This window comes from Hylobates moloch, unplaced genomic scaffold, assembly GCF_009828535.3.
Source record: "Hylobates moloch isolate HMO894 unplaced genomic scaffold, HMol_V3 SCAFFOLD_13, whole genome shotgun sequence".
NCBI lineage: Eukaryota > Metazoa > Chordata > Mammalia > Primates > Hylobatidae > Hylobates > Hylobates moloch.
In genome coordinates this window covers 92,387,177-92,406,140 of record NW_026652288.1, presented here as the reverse complement: position 1 = coordinate 92,406,140, position 18,964 = coordinate 92,387,177, and the positions used below count along the sequence as shown (strand labels likewise).

The following is an 18,964-nucleotide window of genomic DNA, read 5'->3' as shown; positions in this document are numbered from 1 at the left end:
GAGGCTGCAGTGAGCCTCTTGGCCTGAGTGACTGAACTCCAGCCTGGGTGACAGAGCAAGATTCTCTCTCTCAAAAAAAAAACCAAAACGTGATTTGTGGGCTGTAGAAAAACAAAAAATAGGCCAGATTTGCCCTGTGAGCTACAGTTTACTGATCCCTATTCTATACTATATACACTTAACACAGAAAACATTCCAATATATGAAAAATTACCGTTCCAGTTTTCCAAGTGTTTTAACTTCCATAGTTTCTTCAGAATTGCCAATAAACACAACACCAATCCTAGACATCAAAAGGATAAAAAAGTGAGACTTAAGAAATAATATTACATATTTCACGATGTCACTATAGCTTAACTTGAATAAAAACATTTAAAATCAAAGTTCAGAATGCATTTAAAAATATTTCCTTTTCATATCACTACTTTGGTGTCAGGAGTGGTGGCTCATGCCTGTCATCCCAGCACTTTGGGAGGCCAAAGCGGGTTGATCACCTGAGGCCAGGAGTTCAAGACCAGTCTGGCTAACATGGCGAAACCCAATCTCTACTAAAAATACAAAAATTAGCCAGGTGTGGTGCCCTGTGCCTGTAGTCCCAGCTACTCAGGAGTCTGAGTCAGGAGAATGGCTTGAACCCCAGAGGCTGCACTGCGCTGAGATCACACCACTGCACTCCAGCCTGGGTGACAGAGTGAGTTTCCATCTCAAAAAAAGAAAAAAAAAAAAAAAATATATATATATACACACACATATATATTTTATATATGTGTGTATATATATTTATATACACATATATATTTTATATGTGTATATATATTTATATATATTCTTTTATAAAATATATATAAAAGAATATATATATAAATATATATACACACATACACACACACACATATATATACTTTAAAGGACTAGAAGGATTAGAAGGATCAGGGTAGGTGTAGTACAACATATACACAAGCATTTTTCATAAATTCTGTTACACAGATTTTTATAGTAATCAGACTTTCAAAGAGATCTTAAAGACTCAATGCAAGCATGATAATAAAATGACTTCAAATTGTCATTTGAAATTTAAATTGTACTTCTATTTTTATGTATTTATATGAATTCTGACAACTTAAAATGATGAATTTATGTTTGAAAATTTTAAATGATGATTCTAATATTGTTACATTTATTTAAACAGTGTTTTTCCGAAGATTTGGAAATCAGACTAAATTACCTTGCAGCAGCTTCTACTAGAGCCTTTTCATCTGGTGAAGATGCATAGTACTCCAACTGCAAGGGTGCCAGGTTGGATTGCCAGGGACCATCACTAATGCAGTCAGTTTGAACATTGCTAATCTGTACAGTGTGACAGAGACTGACTGCTTTAAAGAAGAGATCATGTTCTTTAATCTGTAAAAATGCAATTAATATTCATGATAAAAATATCATTTCCACATACCATTTAGGAAACCAGAGGCAAAATTCTAAGATCTAGAACAAGAGTGCTACAACCTTGATTGCCTGAATAACAGTTGGTTGTTTCTGCCTTCAAAAATTAAAACGTCACATTTGCTTAGGACCCTTCAACACGTGAGCATCTTTTTAGGAGGTACAACCACATTGCAAGCAGAGGGGAACACTTTTTTATAGAAGAAGTGAGGTCTCAAAAAGTATTAAATAAGTTTAAGCTCTACTTTTCAAAGAAAGTCTTCTTCACTTCAGGGCAGTAAGGGCTTTTCTTAACTACGTTCCATTTAAATACTCAAAGAGCTAAGGCAGACACGTATTAACTAACAAGTTAAACTGGGCTGTAACTACAAATTCTTAGGATTATATTTTATATTGTTGAATCAAATATATGAATTTCAAATGTGTATTCCTTGCTCTACTGACACAAACTTTTTTCCTGCAACTCATCAACTACTGAAGAGAATTATTTCATATGAAACCCTTATTTATTAATTTAAAAATTACTTACTAGTTCAGTTTCATTTTCAGGACTGGTTCTGAAAGAGGAACTGGCTGTAAGATGGGATAAGTTGTTAAGATGGGATAAACTACTAAGATAAGATAAGTTTCCTTCTGAAGAATCTGGTGTTGGTCCTTCGGGTACAAGTCTACCATTGATTTCTTGGTATTTCATGCCATTAATTGAACATTCCCGAAACTGCATCTCATTTTCTGTCAGTGTACCAGTTTTATCTGTAAACACGTACTCTACCTATAGAGATAGAAAACAAAAGAAAATAAACCTTTGTGTTCACAGTCCTATGTTAATAAATAAAAAAATCTCTGTCCTCGCTCTCCTCAAGTCCAGTTTATCTATTAATATTGATATATGGATGCTAAGATTCTTATAATCCAAGCAATTAAATAAAGATGCCAAGGAAAGAAAACAGGGTAATACAAAATAGTGTAAAGCTACACAGATTCTGAAGTTTGTGGCATCTTTACATACAAGTTTATCTGTAGAATTGACGAGAATTTGGTATTAATGCTTCTTTTTTTTTCCTTGGCTAAGGTGTTTTAAGTAGTAGGACTCAAGAATTATCTCTAAAGCAGGGTGGAAAGGATGCTTAATAACATAGAATGGGAAAGGGTATCTGAGTGAGGGGAAATAGTGCAGAGCTGGGAATAGGAATACACAATGATAGCGACAGCAACACAAGAAGTTAGAGGTGCGAATTGTCTAAAACAGACAGAAGTTGAAACTGAGGGCAGAAAACAAATTTAGTGAAAAAAATCAATGTTTAAAAGAAAAGAATATTTTTAAAAGTAAGACAAATTATTTTATTACTTTTGGAGGCTAATTCCAGAAAAATTACTTTAAAAGAAGGTATGTCCATGAAAAAAGAAGGATGTAATAGTCAAGTCTTGATCCAACCAGGATCATCATGAAAATCTGATTACTGCAATAATGACTTGAGAAAAAGTCCTTTAAAAAGGCATGTAGAAATCACAAGAAAAGAAGCTACAGACCAACATCCCTTATAAAGAGATGCAAATCAAATCCAGAAACATATAAAAAGGGTTATATATTACAAATATGTGGGATTTATCCCAGAATTGCAAGATTGACTCAACATTTAAAAAAATTAATGTAATCCATCATATTAATAAAATGGTACCTGGCCTTCATTTTATTAATAAAATAACCACCAAAATAGGTTCAGAAAAATCATTTGATAAAAATCCAATACCCTTCGTGATAAAGGCATTCAACAAACTGGAATAAAAAGGAACTTCCTCAGCCTGATAAAGGGTATCTATAAAAAACTCACAGTTAACATCATACCTCATGGAGACAGATTGAATGCTGTCTTCCTAAGATCAGGAATAAGACTGCTTTTGTCACTTTTACTCAACACTGTACTTAAGGTTCTAGCCATGACAATTAGGCAAGAAAAGGGAAATAAAAGTTAACATGATTGGAAAACAAGAGGTAAAACTATCTCCATTTGCACATAATATGACCTTGTATACAGAAAATTCTAAAAAACCCACTAAAAAAAATAGAACTAATATATAAGTTCAGCAAAATTCCAGGATAAAAAGATCGATATCCAAAACGAAAGGCAGGGTTAAATTTGGCAAAAAATTACTTAACTTACCTAAAGTCAAAAAGCAAATAAATGGTAAAACTGGAAATAAGAGACAGAATACTTTATATTTACTATTTGATATTAAATGTTGCCCAGTATCTATAGCAATGTTGAACTGGAATTTAAAGACCCCATGCAAGTTAATTAAAAAAAACCCACACATGTAGATCAGGAAGAATGAGGGATGAGTTATAAAGAAAATATAAGACATATTAGCAATCAAACAGAAATAATACTCCAGAGGTTACTAGAATACAGACTGCACTATCAGTCATGGAGCATTCTTTAGAAAAAAGATTAGATGGTAGGAATGGATAAAATAAATTAACTTTGATTTAAAAGTATATATATATATATATATAAAATCAAGAAGTTTAATCTTAGCCGGGCACAGTGGCTCACGCTTGTAATCCCAGCACTTTGGGAGGCAGAGGCGGGCAGATCACGAGGTCAGGAGATCGAGACCACGGTGAAACCCCGTCTCTACTAAAAAAAATACAAAAAATTAGCCAGGCGTGGTGGCGGGCGCCTGTAGTCCCAGCTACTTGGAGAGGCTGAGGCAGGAGAATGGCATGAACCCGGGAGGCGGAGTTTGCATTGAGCCGAGATTGCGCCACTGCACTCCAGCCTGGGCGACAGAGCCAGACTCCATCTCAAAAAAAAAAAAAAAAAAGAAGTTTAATCTTTTAACTTTCATGATAAACAGGTCATCGCTGTAAACCTTCCTAAGAGTTGTTTTTTGGATAATATGGAAATGAAAGAGCATAGAAGAATATGAAATAAAGTAGATTTCATTGGTATAAAGACAAAATAGGAATAGAGGCAATAAACATATATTAAATACTTGTAGTTTCAAAAGCAAAAAGAGGGGCTGAGAAAATCAGTAATTAAAGAAATAATCACCAGAAGTTTCTTAAAGACAAAGCAGACATGAGTATGCATACACAATGTGAGGTTCCAGGAAAACAAAAATTCTATCATGAAGGAAAAAGGAGGGGAAGAGAGTTGAGAAAGAAAGGTCAAAGGCAGATTGGAAAATATTTATTCAGAAAAGTAAAAATGGGCCTTTAGGCCTTAAATATATAATACGTAATTAAAGAAATGTGCCATGAATTAACATTTAACATAAATTATTAAGGCCTCCTAAATGTTACTAAAAATAAATGGATCGGCTGGGCGCGGTGGCTCACGCTTGTAATCCCAGCACTTTGGGAGGCCGAGGCGGGCGGATCACGAGGTCAGGAGATCGAGATCACGGTGAAACCCCGTCTCTACTAAAAATACAAAAAATTAGCCGGGTGTGGTGGCGGGTGCCTGTAGTCCCAGCTACTCAGAGAGGCTGAGGAAGGAGAATGGCATGAACCCGGGAGGCGGAGCTTGCAGTGAGCCGAGATTGTGCCACTGCACTCCAGCCTGGGCGACAGAGCAAGACTCCGTCTCAAAAATAAATAAATAAATAAATAAATGGATCAACTTCTGGTTAAACATGACAGATTGAGCACATTTAATTATCTCTGGTTCTCTTAAAACTTCACCATGAGGATAAAAAAACAAAAAAAGAACAAAAATAATGGTAAAAAAGTCAACATGAGAGGAAAGATTGACACAAGTTTGGAAGATGGAAAAGGAGATGAATGAGTGGTAACTGATTTACCAGAACTTAGAATCTGAAACCCAAGTGATAAGGAAACCCATTCTCAGAAACGCTCAGGAAGCAGACCTACCAACTACCCCTGAATGTGGGAGTACAGGATGAGGCTGTAAATACACGCTATCAGGAGTAGTTTAAATTCTGAAATCTCTTTAAAAGTTGCAAACTTCAGAATGCCCCTCATTTATTGGAGCAACAGCTGGAAGGTGTATTCCCCTAGTAGGCTGAAACAGACAGAATCTGGTCTCCGCAAACAGCTGTACACAGAAGCGAGGCAGCGCACTAAAAACAGATTTCCAATGGCCAGCTCTAGCAGTCATAAGCAGCAGAAATATTACCTGCTGGGCCTGTCAGCCCATTACCTTAAGGTGTGGCCCACTGAATCAATAGCTTCTGATAAGCATACTAGTGCCAGTTTTTTTTTTTTTTTTTTCCAGACAGGGTTTCACTCTTGTTGCCCAGGCTGGAGTGCAATGGCACAATCTGGGCTCACTGCAACCTCCATCTCCTGGGCTCATGTGATTCTCCTACCTTAGCCTCCCAAGTAGCTGGGACCACAGGCACACACCACTGCGCCTAGCTAATTTTTGTATTCCAGCTAATGTTTGTATTTTTTGTTTTTGTATTTTTTTGTAGAGATGGGGTTTTGCCATGTTGTCCAGGCTGGTCTTGAACTCCTGGGTTTAAGTGATCCACCCACCTTGGCCTCCCAAAGTGCTGGGATTACACAGGCATGAGCCACTGAGCCCAGCCTTTCGGTTTTGTTTTTTTTTTTTGAGACAGGGTCTCCCTCTGTTGCCCAGGCTGGAGTGCAGTGGTGTGATCATGGCTCACTGCAGCCTCGACTTCCTGGGCTCAAGTCATCCTCTCACCTCAGCCTCCTGGGTAAAGCACTTTTAAATTTGAAATGACAGACAAAGATTAGCATCCATTTGAGGATCACTCCTTATATAAAAGGTAGAATCTGAAACAAATTATAGTCAGTTCTGCTGTAACACCATCTTGAAAACACAAATCTATCCCAGTGCAACTGATACAATAAGGGACAATTTGAGCATAATCAAAACTTTGCTCAAATTTTGCCCAAACCTCAGTTACTAGCTATCTCAGTTCACCACGTGTTATGAGTCACACTCATCCACATCTGGTATTACAACCTTCCCTCTGATTTCAGATAGCCTTCCTTCTAACACTTCACAGTAACACGTAAGTTGCAACCCTTCTGATGCCTATCTTCCACAGGCAAACTTCAGGTCTTTTCCAGATAAGTGCCTTATTTATTGAAATACCTGTGTATTCATGAACACTTTGGCAAGTGCTGTTTTTATTAGGTTCCTATCTTTTAAAAAATGTATTATTAGGCTGGACGCAGTGCCTCACGCCTGTAATCCCAGTACTTTGGGAGGCGGAGGTGGGAGGATCACCTGAGGTTGGGAGTTTGAGACCAGCCTGACCAATACGGAGAAACCATATCTCTACTAAAAATATAAAATTAGGTGGGTGTGGTGGTGTGTGCCTGTAATCCCAGCTACTCGGGAGGCTGAGGTAGGAGAATCGCTTGCAACCAGGAGGCGGAGGTTGCAGTGAGCCGAGATTGTGCCATTGCACTCCAGCCTGGGCAACAAGAGTGAAACTCCGTCTCAAAAAAAAAAAAAAAAGTATTATTAATGTTTTTGTGTTGTACCCCTAATCCCATTCTCTCATAAACCCTGTGGCTTTTACTAGGCAATTTTGCGTTATGCGGTGAATTTTAGGAATGCATATATCACATTATAGCAGAACGGGCTGTTCTGGAAAATGCACTACAAGCAAAGATAATACACAGAGCAGAAGACGTCAATTGACTGTCATTAATATCCTCGGGGAGGTAAAAGAATAGATTACGTTCAAGAAATGGGATAAGAGGCAATTTAAAAAAACTATCCAGAGTATACCAAAATATTAGAAATTAAAAATATTATAGGAGAAATAAATCAAAAGATACTGAAAAGATAAACCAGAGGCATTCTACCAGAAAGTAGAATATAAAAACAAATAAATAAAAACTGAAAATTGAAGTCAGAGAATTAAAGGATCAATATAAGTGATATGACATGCAAATAGTAAGTTTCAAAACAAGGGAAACATAAAAAGACATGTTATCAAAAAAATAGTACAAGAAAATTTCCTAAAATTGAAGGACATGTGTTTCCAGGCTGAAAAGACTCAGAGTCAATTGCCAATGAAACAAAAAATAAAAAAGGAAAAACCAACACCAAGGTACACCATCATGAATTTCAGAACTATTGCATAAGGAGATCCTAAAGCTTCCAGAGATAAAACAACAGATAATACATAAAGAACTGGGAATCAGAATGGAACTGGATTTCTCTAACAGCAACACTGGAGGCTAGAAAACAATAAAATCCCTTCAAATTTCTGAAGATTTCAATCTGGAATGCAATACCAGCTAAATTACTAATCAAGTGTGAAAAGATAATAAAGATATTTTCAGACATGTCAAGTTTCAAAACATTTTCCTCTCATACACCCTTTTTCAGGAAGTTATTAGAAGATGTACAGCACCAAAAGAGAATAAGCCACAGGTAGGAAGACATGGGATGCAAGAAAGAGGAGATCCAAAACATGAGACAGGCAAAGGAATTTCCAGGGTGATGATAAAGGGAAGTCCAGAGTGACAGCTGAGAAGCAAGCCCAGAAAGAATAAAGAATAATCCAACTGGAGCAGAAAGGTGGAAGCCTCCAAAAACATTGCTACCAAAAAAAAAAGGCAGGGAGGAAGAAAGGAACTCCCAGATTACCTGATACGTTTGAATATGTAGACAGATGCTGCACATATTATCAGAGACTTGTTTGTGGCATATGGAAATTAAGGAAATGAAAAAAACAGAGCAATTAACTCTTGGGAAAACAAAATATATAAGAAAGGAAATGTAATTATGGTATTATAGGGCACACCTATAAAACTGGGAATTAGTGAACAATATTAAAACAATCATAATAATGTTAATAAAAATATTTATAAAATCCCAAATTGTGATATGATAGTATTAGGGGGCTATGAAGAAGCAAAGTGGATCTGTGTCTGGGTATGTGTGCGGGAAGAGTAGTATAAGAGTTATGTCTTTATATTCCATAGTAGATAATGTCTAAAACTTAAGAAAAAGAAGGAATATCAAATAGAAATATAGTGGTAAATAACAAAAGAAACAACTTAGGGTTTAAAAATTGGGAACAGCTAGGAGTGGAGCAAAGGAGGGTTGTTTTTGGTATAAGTGTCATAATACCTTGTTACATTAATCTTTGTACATGTATTGCTTTGATAAAAATAACAAATTAGAGAAACAAAATATTAGGATCATTTTCACCTGTCCAAGCTCTTCATTCAGATCGGAAGTATTGACTTGAGCTTTCTGATCTGATTCTTCATGATACAGATCAAGATCCCAGCCAATAAAAAATGATCCAAGAAATTTCTGCATTTCGACTGTCACATATAATGAAATTGGAATGATGAAATTGTAGAGAACCAAAAAAGCAAGGAAGTCTGAAATAAATCTCAGAATCTAGAAAAAAGGAAATAATTGTTTGATAAGAAAAAATAAACTAGAATTTCTTCAGTATTACTGATGAAAATTACCAGAAAGTTTCATGCCTACATAGACCATCAACTATACTCTGAAGTAGAATAGTCTCATGAATTGAAATTCATTTATTGAATTGTCTTTTTAACATTACATTTCCTCTGATTATTTTATTGCTCATTAGAATCTTGATGAAATAAATGATGAAAAGGTTAAATTCAAATAAGTTAATTTGTTACTTTCAGAAGCTAACAAAAAGCCTGGTATGACTGAAACTACCTTTGGCAAAATTACAATTATAATACCAGCAGTGTACTTATCCCATTCTACTATTACCCTTCAAAATCAGATAACTACTAAAAGTTGAGTGTAACTTTACAAAGTTATACAATAATTGCGAGGTTAAAAGTGCTAGAAATTAAAACTCTTAAGTGCAGATTATATAGGAACAGCCTACTTTAATGGCTTTAGCGGCTCCATATTTCAATATGCATTTGTGAAAGGAAATGTACCTAATTGTGAATGATATTAAAAATACAACCCTGTGATTATTTGCTTTGTAGTTTCTTGAGACCCAAATTTGTCTTCCAATACAAAGATTTTAACCTAAAGTGAAATTTGGAGAACAATTATTTACCAAAATTATAGGTTAAATTATCTTGGTAGTCCATGTTTAATCAATTTAAAATACATGACATAATTTGCAATATTAAGACTGATAATAAGCATCCTTGAATTATTAAGACAAAATTAAAAATAGATCCATTTACTCTTTGATTCATTTATTAAGACATAGTAAATGAAAGAGAAAACTGAGTTTGTAGTATTAATGTGAAACGCAAATATAGATGGATTTAAAATTCTGTGACCTCTTTGAACTATTCAAGTCATGCCACAGGGAATACAACTTTTTATGCCATAAACTACAAAAAGCATATCAGTACAAACACACTGGCTTCTCTGCATTTGCAATGCCATTTTTGTCACCCTTCAGTACTAACGGATTTAGGATTACAGTGGTCTCTCCTATCAGAAGTCACTACCAAAGCACTAATTGTGCCAAATAAGTTTCCTTTATGACAGTCAGTAACACCATAAAATACCTTACTGCTATTTCTTTGATGTTCTGTTTTTTGGTTATACCAAGGTTCATCCCATTTTTCTTCAGCTTGCCATGTATACTTCAAGATAGTGCTGATGACAGCTTCAGATATAAGGATTACTAGATAAATTATCAAAAATGTATTCATTGACCTAAAGGAAGAAAAAGATAATATAAAACATACAAATCATGTATTACTATATTCATTTGCTTGAAAATTAGTACTTGCATTAGAGAACATATTAAAACATAGAAGGTATTACTGTAACTATTTTAAAATACACAGTTTTTGTTTTCAAGAAATAACCGTTAAATAGAATTTATTTATTAGCCATAAAAGAACCAATACACACAGGTTACAAGCCCATTTAATATAGCCATGTTACCATTCAAAATGCTTATAGTAAATGACGGTTTTAGTCAGTTATTTTTGCCATAAGTAATTATTCTTTTTTTTTTTTTTACACTTTCAGCACCCATCTTAAGTGTAATAGCTAAAAATAACATTTGTATAGCATTAAAATTTTATAAAATGTTTGTCACATCTACTACCTTATCTAATCTATATGAAAACCCTGGTCAGGCGTGGTGGCTCACCACGCCTGTAATCCCAGCACCTTGGGAGGCCGAGGCAGGCGGATCACGAGGTCAGGAGATGGAGACCATCCTGGCTAACACGGTGAAACCTGGTCTCTACTAAAAATACAAAAAAAATTAGCCGGGCGTGGTGGTGGGCGCCTGTAGTCCCAGCCACTTGGGAGGCTGTGGCAGGAGAATGGTATGAACCCGGGAGGTGGAGCTTGCAGTGAGCCGAGATCGCGCCACTGCACTCTAGCCTGGGTGACAGAGCGAGACTCTGTCTTGAAAAACAAAACAAAACAAAAAAAGAAAAAAAAAACAAACCTGTAAAGGGGAAATTATTATATAATTTTTAACTGACAAAGACCAAAGCCCAAAAATAATTCTGTAAATTTCACAAAATTACATATGTCAGGAATTGACTTCAGAATCCCTCTTCTCTTTATTAGGTAAGCTTAATGCCACATGTCTTTAAGTTTAAAAACATATTAATACAATTAAAGGGAACTCTTATCATTGTAAATTCAAATGTATGCAAAACAAGTGATGTTATAATGAACTCTCACACATCCAACAAATACTGAGGGAAAATGTGAATCACAAGCTTTGTAAAAACTCTTAAAAGATTGAAAAATGCCTGAATTCTGATTTTTCTCCCTAGGCCTTTCATAATTTAACCTAATCTTAACTATGGAGTAAGCTGATATTCCACCATGTTCCAATGTAAACTCTATATATTCTGCAGTGACAGTAAATAAGGAACGTAAGAAAGGAACTGGCTTTTGTTTGGTTATTATGTGTTAGGCACAGTATTCAGCACTTCACCTATAGTACTGCTCGCATTTTTATACATGAGAACATCTGGATCAAGAGAAGAAAACAACTGGTCTAAAGCCCCACAGAGCTAGTAAGGAAGGGATATGACATTCAAATCTACATCTGTCCGAGTCTAAATTTTGACCTCTTTTCACTAAACTAGTCATGTCTCCTTGTGGCAACAAAATGCCTGGTTTATTTCCATCTTTCTTGCTCATGTCTACCCTCATCAGACATATTCTCCTTTTTCCCTATATTATTAACCTGTTTTTCAAAATTTAACTCAAAATCCATCTCCTTCCTAAAGTCTGTCCTAATTACATTGGTTTACATTCAACTTTCCCTTATTTAAATTTAAAACTAGTACCACAGCCCCTATTACCTAATTTTTTTTACTGTGTATTAGTTTTAACTTCCAACTTTACTGAAGTCTCCAAAAAGAGATGGAATTACATCTCAGAAAACCTACTACAGCAACAGATACACAAAAAAGCTCAATAAAGATTTCTAGGACATTGGGTTGTTTCCAGTTTTTTGCCGTAACAAATAAAGTGGCTATGTACATTTCTGCTTGAAGTTTTGTGTCAGCATAAAACTCATTTCTCTGAGTTAAATGCCCAAGAGTACAACTGCTGGGTCATATGGTAAACATGTTTAGTTTTGTAAGAAACTCCCAAACTATCTTCCAGAGTGGGTATACTATTTTTAATTCCCACCAACAACATACAAGAGATTCAGTCTCTCCACCTCCTAGCCATTTAGTATTACCACTATTTTTATTTTAACTATTCTAATGCGTGTGGTGACATCCCAATGTGGTTCTAATTTGCTTTTCTCTAACAGGTAATGATGCTGAATATCTTTTCATGTGCTTATTTGTCATCTGCAGCTTTTCTCTGGTGAAATATGTATTATGCATTTGGTGAAATATGAAATATGTCTTTTGCTCATTTTCTAATTGGATCACCGAATTACTGTTGAGTTTGAGAGTTCTTTATGTTTCTAAACATAAAGCCTCTGGAAGATTTGTGGTTTGCAAATATTTTTCCCCGGTCTGTAGCTTGTCTTTTCATCCTTTTAACAGGGTCTTTCACAGCACCAAAGTGTTTAACTTTGATTAACTACAACTTATTAATTTTTTTGATTTAGGAATTACGCTTTTAGCGTCATGTCTTCTAGCTCTTTGTCTAACATTAAGTCCTGAAGATTCTGTTTTCTTCTAAAAGTTTGTTTTACATTAAATCTATGCTCCAATTGAATTAATTTTTACATACAGTGGGGGTTTGGGTTTGTTTGTTTTGCTATGGATACCCAATTGTTCTAGCACCATTTGTTGAAAAAGATTACCCTTCCTCTATTGTATTGCTTTTGTGCTGTTGCCAAAAATCAATTGGGCCTATTTGTGTTGGTCTGTTCTGGGGTTCTCTATTGTGTAACACTGATCTATGTATCTATTCTTTAACCAACACCAAATTGTCGTGATTACTGTAGCTTATATAGTAAGACTTAACATCAATAGCAATTCTTCTCACTTTTTCATTTTCAAAACTGTTCCTTTGCTTTTCTATCTAAATTTCAGAATAAATTTTCTACTTATACAAAAAAACTTGCTGAGATTTTTATAGAAATTGCATTGTACCTATTAATCAATTTGGGAAAACTGGCACCTTTACTGTACAAGTCTTTCAACCCATGAACATGATATATTGTTCCATTTATTTAGATCTTTGATTTCTTTCCTCAGTGTTTTGTAATTTTCAGCTGAAAAGATGACAAAAGGTGGTTACCTTCCACCTTTTGCCCATTTTTTAAATTGGCTTGTTTCTCTTTTCATTGTTGATTTGTAGGCAGGTGTGTGTGTGTGTGTGTGTGTGTGTGTGTGTGTGTGTGTACACACATGTACATATATATCATTATATACTCAGGATACAAGTCTTTGGTCAGATACATGTTTTGCAAATATTGTCTCCCAGTTTGTAACATGTATGTTCATTTCTTTAAATGTTTAGCCTGATGAGAAGTTTTTAATTTTGAGAAAGTCTAATTTATCAATTTTTAATTATTTGTTGTATCCTAAGAAATCTTTACCTACTCTTAAGTCATAAAGATATCTTTCTAAGTTTTCTTCTAAAAGTATTTTTTGTTTTGTTTTGTTTTTTTTAGATGGAGTTTCGCTCTTGTTGCCCAGGCTGGAGTGCAATGGCACGATCTCGGCTCACCACAACCTCCGCCTCCAGGGTTCAAGTGATTCTCCTGCCTCAGCCTCCCAAGTAGCTGGGATTACAAGCATGCACCACCATGCCCAGCTGATTTTTGTATTTTTAGTAGAGACAGGGTTTCTCCATGTTGGTCAGGCTGGTCTCGAACTCCTGACCTCAGGTGATCTGCCTGTCTCGGCCTCCCAAAGTGCTGGGATTACTGGTGTGAGCCACCGCGCCCAGCTCTTCTAAAAGTTTTGTAATTTTAGCTTTTATATTTAGGTCTATGACTTGTTTTCAAAACTTTTTGGAGTACAGCATAAGGTAGAAGCTAAGTTTCTTGTTTTTCTCATTTGAATATCCAATTGCTGCATCATTTGTAGAAAATACTAATTTTTTCATTGAATTGACTTGTTGCTTGGTTGAAAATCAACAAACCCACACATGAATGGTCTACTTCTCAACTCTGTATTTTATTCTATTGAACTATCATCTTTGTTAATACCACACTGTAATTACTGTAGCTTTATATTAAGTATTTAAATCAGGTAAGGTAAATCTTTTAGCTTTCTTAAGAGATTGTTTTTGCTGTGCATCTGAATATGCATTTTGGCTATTGCATTTCAATATACACCTTAGTATTACCTTGTCAATTACTACAAAAAGACTGCTGTGATTTTGAGACTGAGGGAATATATACAGTAATTGACAGCTTAATAATACTGAGCTTGACAATCTATTAATGTGATTTCTCCATTTATTTAGTTCTTAATTTCTCTTGCCATGTTTTGTAATTTTCATTATAGAAATCTTGCACAAGTTAAAAAAAAACTTATTCCTAAATATATTATGCTTTTTGATACTACTGTAAATATAACTTTTTAAAAATTTCATTTTCTTACTGTTTCTTACTATTATAAGATATAAAAATGATTTATCGGCCGGGCACAGTGGCTCACGCCTGTAATCCCAGCACTTTGGGAGGCCGAGGCAGGTGGATCAAGAGCGCAGGTGGATCAAGAGGTCAAGACATCCGGCCAACATGGTAAAACCCTGTCTCTACTAAAAAATACAAAAATGAGCTGGGTGTTGAGGTGTGCACCTGTAGTCCCAGCTACTCGGGAGGCTGAGGCAAGAGAATCGCTTGAACCCAGGAGGCGGAGGTTGCAGAGAGCCGAGATCACGCCACTGCACTCCAGCCTGGTGACAGAGTGAGACTCTGTCTCAAAAAAATAAAAATAAAAAAGATTTCTCTTTATTTACCTTGTATTCTGAGACCAACTGGCTTATTATAGTTTTCTTATTGAATACTTATGTCTGTTTACATGAAAAATCACGTGTCTTCCAGGAGGACAATTTTACTTCGTGCTTTCTAGTACTTATGGCTTTTAATTCCTTTAACTTGTTGCACTGAATGAAGCTTCTCGAATAATGTCAAAAAGTAGTGAGACTGGATACTCTAGGTACAAGTCCTTTACAAGATACATGCTTTGCAGACATTTTCTCTGGTCTATGGCTTGTATTTTTAAATTTTTTATTTTAGTTTCTGGCATCTTCACAACATAAACAGTGCCTTTTTAAGTGCATAAGTCTTACATTTCGATGAAGTTTAAGCTATCAATTTTGGTGGTTCCTTTTCCATACATTTCCCATCTAAGAAATCTTTACTTAACCCAAGGTCACAAAGATTTTCTCCCATGTTTAACAGATTTAGTTATTATGCTTAGATCTTACACTTTGAGTCAGTTTTTGTATATGCGGGAGATGGGTAAGGGTGAAGATTCAATTTTTGACATACAGACGTCCAGCTGTTCTAGCACCATGTGTTGAAAAGGCAAATCTTTAGCGTAGAGACATTTTTTAATAATAAGTTAAAGCTATTTGAGAGACTTACGGTTATTTAGACTTTCTGTTTCATGCTGGGCCAATTTTGGTAAGTTACCTGTGTTTTCAAAGAATCTGCCCATTTCATCTAAGTTGTAAAAGTCAGTGACAAAAAGTTGTTCACCATAGTTCCTTATTATCCTTGGATATGTGTAGGATCTATGGAGCTATCCCCTCTTTCATCCCTGACATTGGTAATTTTTTAGTTTCTCTTATACCACTTCTCTTTTGCTTAATCAGTCAATCTCAGCAGGAATTTATCAACTTTATAGCTAGAAATTTCCCTCAGGCTGGGCGCGGTGGCTCACGCTTGTAATCCCAGCACTGTGGGAGGCCGAGGCAGGTGGATCACGAGGTCAGGAGATCGAGACCACGGAGAAACCCTGTCTCTACTAAAAAAAATACAAAAAAATTAGCCGGGCGTGGTGGCGGGCGCCTGTAGTCCCAGCTACTCGGAGAGGCTGAGGCAGGAGAATGGCGTGAACCCAGGAGGCGGAGCTTGCAGTGAGCCGAGATTGCGTCACTGCACTCCAGCCTGGGTGACAGAGCAAGACTCCGTCTCAAAAAAAAAAAAAAAAAAAAAAGAAATTTCCCTCTAAGCTGGACTTTGCCTTGAGTCTGCAAATGTAGATGTGTTGGGTTTAAATTACCATTCTATTTGAAGAAATTTAAATTTCCTTTGTGATTTCTCCTTTGACCCATGAGTCAGTTAAAAGAGTTGTTGTTTAATTTCAAAATATTTGCAGATTTTGTTATTGATTTTTAATTCAAAATCTTTTGGGATTTGTTTTATGGCACATATGATCTGTCTAGATGAACTTTCCAAGTATAATTATGGAACTATTCTAGTTTTCAGTTTTCATAGGCTTACAATATACATAGTGTATCTTTTGATGTCAACCTATTTATATCTTTGTATGTAAACTGTACTTCTTCTAGACAGCATATAGTTGGGCCTGGCTCTTTTATCCGATCTGACAATCTCTGACTTCATTAGACTGTTTGATGCATTTATATTTCATGTAATTTTTGGTCAAATTTAGGACCACCGTTTTGCTATTTGTTTTCTATTTGTCTCATTTGGTTTTTTGTTTCACTGTTCTTCCTTTCTTGCTGTTTACTGTGTTTATCAAACATTTTAATATTCAGTTGCTCTAACTTATTAGCTATAAATCTTTGCCTTACTGTTTTTAATGGAAGCTCTAGAGATCAGAATACGCATCTTTACCTTACTGTAATTTATTTATAGATGCTATTGTATTACTTCATGTAAAATGTAGGACCTTTGTAACAGTTCATTTAAAGCCCCCCATCATCTTTTGTGCTCTGTTTATATAAGAGAAAAAGAAAGCTTAAAATTAATCATTTGAGTTCATCTAGCACCATAAGAAGTTAAAGAGGAATAATTAGTCCCAAATTGAGAAGAAGAAATAGAGGAAATTAATTGAAGATGTGAGCTGAAGCCAAGGGAAAAGAGAAAAAAATACACAAAATTAAAGCCAAAAGTTGGTTCTTTGAAAAATATTAATAAAGTGTCTTTTTTTATTTTTTGAGATGGAGTCTCACTCTGTCACCCAGGCTGTAGTTCAGTGGTGCGATCTCGGCTCACTGAAACCTCTGCCTCCTGGGTTCAAGCAATTCTCCTGCTTCAGCCTTCCAAGCAGCTGGGACTACAGTCGCACACCACCACACCCAGCTAATTTTGCATATTTAGTAGAGACAGGGTTTCGCCATGTTGGCCAGATTGGCCTTGAACTCCTGACCTCAAGTGATCCGCCCACCTCGGCCTCCCAAAGTGCTGGGATTACAGGTGTGTGCCACTAATGAAGTGTCTTTCTGTGCTTGCTTGTATCACTTAACATAATGATCTTCAGTTACATCCATGTTGCTGCTAATGACACGATTTCATTCTTCTTATGGCCAAATAGTATTCCATTGCATGGGTATGTATACATTTTTTTTAGGTATGTATACATTTTTTTATCCATCCGTCTGCTGATGGACTGTTAGATTGAATCCTTATCTTTGCTATTATGAATAGTGCTGCAATAAACAAGCAAGTGCAGATATTCCTTTGATATACTGATTTCTTTTCCTTTGGATAAAACCCAGTAGTGGGATTGTTGGATCACATGGTAATCATGTTTTTAGTTTTCTGAGACATCTCCAGACTGTTTCCCATAGTGGCTATCCTAACTTACATGCCCACCAACCACATATAAGAGTTTTCTTTTCTCCATATCCTTGCCAGCATCTGTTACTTTTTTTTTTTGTCTTTTTAATAATAGCCATTCTGGTTGGCAAGATGACATCTCATTGTGGTTTTGATACACATTTTTTTTTGTTGTTTTGTTTTCTGAGATGGAGTCTTGCTCTATTGCCCAGGCTGGAGTGCAGTGGCACGATCTCAGCTCACTGCAACCTCTGCCTCCCGGGTTCAAGCAATTCTCCTGCCTCAGCCTCCTGAGTAGCTGGGACTACAGGCAGCCGCCACCACACCCGGCTAATTTTTGTATTTTTAGTAGAGACGGAGTTTCACCATGTTGGCCAGGCTGGTCTCGAACTCCTGACCTCAAGTGATCCTCCTGCCTTGGTCTCCCAAAGTACTAGGATTACAGGCATGAGCCACCAGGCTCAGCCTTGAGTTGATTATTTATATGGTGAAAGATACGAATCCAGTTTCATTCTTCTGCATGTAGCTATCCAATTTTCCCAGTACCATTTCCTGAAGAGGATGTCCTTTCCCCAATGTCCTCTGTTGTTTCTGATGAGAACTGGTTATCACTTATATTGTTATTCACTTGCATGTGATGCATTTCTCTTTGGCTCCATGAAATATTTTCTTTTTCTTTGGATTCTAGTATTTTGACCATGATGTGCTTTGGTGTGGTCTTTCTTTATATTTCTTTATATTTTTCCTACTTAGAGTTTGCTGATCTTGGTAGTGTAGGCTGAAGTTTTTTCCTCAAATTTTAGAAATTTTCAGTCATTATTTTTTCAAATATTTTTATTCTGTCCTTTTTTCTCTTTTTTGGGGAATCAATTACACATATGCCAAGCAGCTTAATATTATCCCACATGGCTCTGAAGCTCTGTTCATTTTTCCTAATCTTTTTTCCTCTCCATTCTTCGACTGAATAATTTGTTTTCTTCAAGTTCACTGGTCTGATATATTCAGTCTGGTGTTGAGCCCACCTAATGATGTTTCCATTTTAGTAATTATATTTTTCAAGTCAAGAGTTTTCATTTCTCTGCTGAGTTTTCCCATATGTCCATTCAAATTTTCCTTTAGGCCCTTGAACATATTTATAATAAATTTATAATATCTGCTTTAAAGTTCTTGTCTGCTAAATGCAAGATATGGATCATTTTGGAGACAGTTTCTATTGAGTGCTTTTTATCTTATGGATGAATTACATTTTCTTCATATTCTGCTTATTTTTTATTGCAGACTGGACTTTATAATAATACATTATAGACAGTCTGTATTCTTTTATGTTCCTCAGAAGAGTGCTAATTTTTATTCCAGTAGGCAGTTAACTTCACCTAGTTCAACA

At 35.8% G+C, this 18,964-nt stretch overlaps 1 protein-coding gene across 9 annotated transcripts in view; it reads right to left on the bottom strand.

Moving 5' to 3' along the window:
* The window catches only part of ATP11B (ATPase phospholipid transporting 11B (putative)), a 130,714-nt gene that overhangs the window by 54,133 nt on the left and 57,617 nt on the right, over positions 1–18,964 (bottom strand). For all 9 annotated transcript variants that reach the window (XR_009209508.1, XM_058427028.1, XM_058427029.1 and 6 more), the window contains 5 exons: positions 9,932–10,082; positions 8,613–8,810; positions 1,970–2,212; positions 1,226–1,401; positions 215–283 (listed from right to left, as the gene is read on the bottom strand). Coding sequence is in view for 8 of the 9 variants with exons in the window: in XM_058427028.1 (XP_058283011.1) it covers positions 215–283; positions 1,226–1,401; positions 1,970–2,212; positions 8,613–8,810; positions 9,932–10,082 (837 nt within the window). In the remaining variant the exon portion in view is untranslated. The remainder of the gene's footprint in view (positions 1–214; positions 284–1,225; positions 1,402–1,969; positions 2,213–8,612; positions 8,811–9,931; positions 10,083–18,964) is intronic.